Source organism: Castanea sativa, chromosome 8 (genome assembly GCF_040712315.1).
Source record: "Castanea sativa cultivar Marrone di Chiusa Pesio chromosome 8, ASM4071231v1".
Taxonomy (NCBI): Eukaryota; Viridiplantae; Streptophyta; class Magnoliopsida; order Fagales; family Fagaceae; genus Castanea; species Castanea sativa.
This window is the reverse complement of record NC_134020.1, coordinates 15,949,276-15,954,679: the sequence shown is the minus strand read 5'-3', so window position 1 is coordinate 15,954,679 and position 5,404 is coordinate 15,949,276. Positions and strand designations below refer to the sequence as shown.

The following is a 5,404-nucleotide window of genomic DNA, read 5'->3' as shown; positions in this document are numbered from 1 at the left end:
AGAGCATACACTCTTTGATCCTGAAATAGAAAGAACCTTACGTCAGCTCAAGAAAGAAAAGAAGAAAGAGGCCAACACATCTCTATCTAATATGGCCGATCAAAAGCAAAAGGCGTTAAGAGATTATGCTACGCCCTTGGTAAATGGAGCTACATCGAGCATAAGGAGGCCAACCATACAAGCCAATAATTTTGAGATTAAGCCGGCCATCATTTAGATGATACAGTAAACTGTCTAGTTCGGGGGGTTGTCACAAGAGGATCCTAATGTCCATATTGCAAATTTCTTGGAAATTTGTGATACTTTTAAACATAACGGAGTGATAGATGATGCGATTCGACTAAGACTTTTTCCCTTCTCACTGAGGGATAAAGCAAAAGTTTGGTTGAATTCTTTGCCACCTGACATCATTACTACATGGGAGGAGTTAGCTCAAAAATTCTTAGCAAAATATCTCCCTCCCACAAAGACAGCAAAGCTAAGGAATGCTATCACCACGTTCATCCAATTTGAGGGTGAATCATTATATGAAGCATGGGTGAGGTACAAAGATTTATTGCGAAGTCCTCATCATGACCTTCCAGCATGGCTTCAAGTGCAAACATTCTACAATGGTCTAGGAGCTAAAAACAGGTCTATGGTTGATGTAGCAGCTGGTGGATCTTTAATGAGTAAAACTCATGAGGCAGCCTATGAACTTCTAGAAGAATTGGCATCCAACAACTATCAATGGCCTACAGAAAGAGCAATGCCAAGAAAGACAGCTGGAGTTTTAGAACTTGATTCTATTACCTCATTGGCGGCACAAATGGCAACTTTGTCTCAACAACTAGGTAAAATGAATGTTAATGCTATTCAAACTAATGTTGTTTGTGATCATTTTTTAGGAAATCATTCAAGTGTTGACTACCAAGTGGGAAATCCTTTTGCCCAATCGAGTTATGGACAAGCAAATTACGTGTCAAATTTTCAACGTCAAAATAATTCATACTTAAACACGTACAATCCTAGATGGAGGAATCACCCCAACTTTTCATGAAGCAATAACCAAGGGCAGGCTAAACCACCTCAACAATTTCCATAGCAAGAGAAGAAGTCGACACTTGAGGACATGTTCATGCAGTACTTGCAGAAGACAGATGTGGCGATCCAAAACAATTTAGCTTCAATCTGTAATCTTGAGGTGCAGATCGATCAGCTCTCAAGCATGCTCACAGAGAGGACTGTAGGAACTTTGCCAAGCAACACTGTCACCAATCCGAAAGAACATGTAAAGGCAATATCATTGAGAAGTGGACGAACATATGAGGAGCCAAAAGTAACAAATGCAAAACAAGATGAAGCTGTAGATAATGAGGAGTCAAAGATGAAGGAGGCCAAGTCAGAGATGAAAGAAGTGGAGCAAGCTGAGAAGACTAAGGAGAATGAAAGAGCTTTAAAATCAAAAAATCCAGGGAAGTTACTTTTGAGACTTCTTCTCCTTCAATTTATGATCCACCAATTCCTTTTCCGCAAAGATTAAGAAAAAACAATATGGATGATCAGCTTTCTAAATTTCTAAGTATATTTAAGCAATTGCATATTAATATTCCTCTCATTGAAGCTTTGGAACAAATGCCTAAATATGCTAAATTTTTTAAGGATATTATATCAAAGAAGCGGAAATTGGAGGAGCATGAAACAGTAATGCTAACAGAGGAGAGTAGTGCAATCTTACAAAAGAAGTTGCCGCCTAAGTTGAAAGATCCGGGGAGTTTCACTATCCCTTGCACTATAGGAAAATCTTATTTTGATAGAGCTTTATGTGATTTAGGGGCAAGTATTAATCTAATGCCTTTCTCTATTTTCAGGAAATTGGGTCTTGGAGAAGTAAAGCCGACCACTATCTCTTTACAATTGGCAGATAGATCCATTAAATACCCAAGAGGAGTCATTGAGGACGTATTAGTAAAAGCTGACAAGTTCATCTTCCTGGCTGACTTCATTGTCCTTGATATGGATGAGGACGAGGAGATCCCTTTGATATTGGGTCGACCTTTCCTTGCGACGGGGAGGACCTTAATTGATGTCCAGCAAGGAAAACTTGTTTTGAGGGTCGGAGAGGATGAGGTCACTTTTGATGTATTTAAGTCTATGGAATTTCTTCCCGAGACACATTCTTGTTTTCAAATAAGTGACCGAGACGTGATCATGGCCGATGAGACTTATGCAATTGATTTTCTAAAGTTACCACTTGAGGTATGTCTTACTCACTCTACACTTGTTAAATTCAATGATGAAGAGGTTAAGGAGTGTGAAAGATATTTGGAGGCTACACCACTCTTTCCTCTTTCAATGCAACCAAAAGTGGAAGACTTGAAATCATGTCAACCAACATCTCCACCAGAAGAACCACCTAAACTTGAGCTCAAACCGCTTCCATCAAAGTTAAGATACGCTTTCTTAGGTCAAGACTCTACTCTTCCAGTTATTATTAACAGTTCTTTGAGTGATGTAGAGGAGGAAAATTTGCTAAGAATCTTACGGGAACACAAGTTGGGTTTGGGTTGGACCATCTCTGACATCAAAGGAATTAGTCCTTCAATTTGCACACAAGATTTTAATGGAGGATAAATATAAATCGATTATCCAACACCAGAGAAGATTGAATCCATCTATGCAAGAAGTGGTGCATAAAGAAGTGCTGAAGCTGTTAGATGCCAAAATTATTTATCCTATCTCGGACAGCGCATGGGTAAGTCCAGTACAAGTCGTCCCAAAGAAAGGTGGAATAACCGTGATAAAAAATGATAATGATGAACTTATACCAACAAGGACGGTCACGGGATGGCGAATGTGCATAGATTACAGAAGGCTTAATGATGCAACTCGGAAAGATAATTTTCCTTTACCTTTTATTGATCAAATGCTAGAAAGACTTGCAGGGCATGCTTACTATTGTTTTCTGGATGGATACTCTGGTTATAATCAAATAGCCATCGCACCTGAAGATCAAGAGAAGACCATTTTTACTTGTCCATATGGAACATTTGCATATAGGCGGATGCCTTTTGGCCTTTGCAATGCGCCAGCCACATTTCAAAGATGCATGATGTCCATCTTCTCGGACATGGTGGAAAATTTTTTAGAAGTCTTCATGGATGACTTCTCTGTCTTTGGATATTCTTTTGATAATTGTTTGTCTAACTTATCTTTAGTTTTGCAGAGATGCAAGGAGACAAATTTAGTATTGAATTGGGGAAAATGCCATTTCATGGTAGAGAAGGGGATAGTGCTGGGCCACCGCATTTCCTCTAAGGGAATTGAAGTTGACAAAGCAAAAATAGAAGTGATCGAAAAACTCCCACCACCAGCCAATATGAAGGGCATGAGAAGTTTCTTGGGACACGCCAGATTCTACTGACGATTTATGAAGGATTTTTCCCAAATTACTAAACCTCTTTGCAATTTGTTGATTAAAGACACTCGATTTGAATTTTCTGATGAATGCTTTCATGCTTTTGAAACACTGAAAAAGAAATTAATTTTAGCACCTATAATTGTGTCACCAGATTGGAATTTACCGTTTGAATTAATGTGTGATGCCAGTGATTATGCTATAGGGGCTGTTTTAGGGCAGAGAAAAGATAAAAATTTTCATGTTATTTATTATGCAAGTAGGACCTTAACAGAAGCTCAACTGCATTATGCCACTACTGAAAAAGAATTATTAGCAGTTGTTTTTGCTTTTGACAAATTTCATTCTTACTTGATAGGTTCGAAGGTGATTGTCTACACCGATCACTCTGCTCTAAAGTACTTGCTTGCAAAGAAGGATGCTAAACCGAGATTGCTTTGATGGATTTTGCTTCTACAAGAATTCAATTTGGAGATTAAGGACAAGAAGGGTACTGAAAATTTGGTGGCGGATCACTTGTCTCGGATGGAGCTTCAAGGTATGGATGATGAGCAACAAGTTCAAATAAAAGAAGCATTCCCGGATGAGCATTTGATGACTATACAAGTTGTTCCATGGTATGCCGACATAGTCAACTACTTGGTGTCGCAAATTCTACCTCCCAGGATGACATATCAACAAAAGAAGAAGTTCTTCTCCGACTTGAAATATTATTTTTGGGAAGAACCTTTTTTATACCGACACTGTGCAGACCAGATAATCAGAAGATGTGCCCAAGGAGGAGATGGAGAACATACTCAGACATTGTCATTCATTGGAAGTCGGCGGCCACTTTGGTGGTGCAAAAACAACGGCAAAAATTCTACAATCAGGGTTTTATTGGCCATCTATTTTTAAAGATGCATTTAAATTTGTTAATTTGTGTGATCATTGTCAAAGAGTTGGAAATATTTCTAGGAAACATGAGATGCCTTTAAATAATATTTTAGTTATTGAATTATTTGATGTTTGGGGTATAGATTTCATGGGTCCTTTTCCATCCTCATATTCTAACAAATTTATTTTGGTGGCTATAGATTATGTCTCCAAATGGGTGGAAGCAGTTGCTTTGCCGACTAATGATGCGAGAGTTGTAGTGAATTTTCTACAAAAAAATATCTTCTCCCGATTCAGCACTCCAAGGGCAATAATCAGTGATGACGGAAAGCATTTTTGCAATCGCCAATTTGAAGCACTACTGACTAAGTTTGGAGTTACACATCACATGGCGACACCATACCATCCTCAAACGAGTGGACAAGTCGAGGTATCTAATCGAGAGCTGAAGCGTATATTGGAAAAGACTGTGAATATCTCTCGTACAGACTGGGCGAGAAAGTTAGATGATGCTTTATGGGTATATAGAACAGCATTCAAAACAACGATCAGGATGTCACCATACTGGCTCGTTTATGGAAAAGCATGCCATCTATTGGTGGAACTAGAACACAGAGCCTATTAGGCGACAAGGATACTGAACTTTGATCTACAAGCAGCTGGCGAGAAGAGAATATTGCAAATCAATGAGATGGATGAGTTCCGCAATGATGCTTCTGAGAATGCTCGAATTTACAAAGATAAAACTAAGAGATGACATGATAAGCATATTCTAAGTAGGGAATTCGAAGTTGGGCAAAAATTTCTATTATTTAACTCAAGACTTCGACTCTTTCCAGGAAAGCTACGCTCTCGGTGGTCAGGACCGTTTGTGGTAACCCAAGTTTTTCCCTATGGGGCAATTGAAGTCCATCATGAACAAAAAGGGACATTTAAAGTAAATGGACAAAGATTAAAACCCTATATGGATGGAGACTTTCACTCAGAAAAATGCTCCATCGATCTCATCTGTAAAAAAGAATGAAAGGATAACGTCTAGCTACAAACGTTAAATAAAGCGCTTTTGGGAGGCAACCCAAGTTTTTCATTTTTTGTTTTCGTTTTGATTTTTTTGTTTTATTTATTTATTTT

General features: G+C 38.5%; 2 protein-coding genes and 1 non-coding gene across 3 annotated transcripts; 2 read left to right on the top strand and 1 right to left on the bottom strand.

The window, feature by feature from the left end:
- Positions 1-475: 475 nt before the first annotated feature.
- LOC142608492 (small nucleolar RNA R71) lies at positions 476-579 on the bottom strand. The gene has a single exon (XR_012839521.1). It is a non-coding gene; the product is annotated as a small nucleolar RNA R71 (small nucleolar RNA).
- Positions 580-1,533: 954 nt separating this feature from the next.
- Positions 1,534-2,613, top strand: LOC142605923 (uncharacterized). Its single transcript, XM_075777349.1, has one exon. It carries the CDS (start codon positions 1,534-1,536, stop codon positions 2,611-2,613), a length of 1,080 nt encoding a protein of 359 aa, XP_075633464.1.
- A 1,309-nt stretch (positions 2,614-3,922) lies between these two features.
- Positions 3,923-4,898, top strand: LOC142605922 (uncharacterized). The gene is made up of 2 exons (XM_075777348.1): positions 3,923-4,014; positions 4,355-4,898. Exons 1-2 carry the CDS (start codon positions 3,923-3,925, stop codon positions 4,896-4,898), a joined length of 636 nt encoding a protein of 211 aa, XP_075633463.1.
- The last annotated feature ends 506 nt before the right edge of the window (positions 4,899-5,404 follow it).

Excerpts from the sequence above, each read along its gene's own strand:
- LOC142605923 (XM_075777349.1), top strand. The coding sequence starts at position 1,534 with ATGGATGATCAGCTTTCTAAATTTCTAAGTATATTTAAGCAATTGCAT.
- LOC142605922 (XM_075777348.1), top strand. The coding sequence starts at position 3,923 with ATGGAGCTTCAAGGTATGGATGATGAGCAACAAGTTCAAATAAAAGAA. Across the intron at positions 4,015-4,354 it reads ACTATACAAGTTGTTCCATG|GAAACATGAGATGCCTTTAA; the intron begins GTATGCCGACAT and ends AAATATTTCTAG.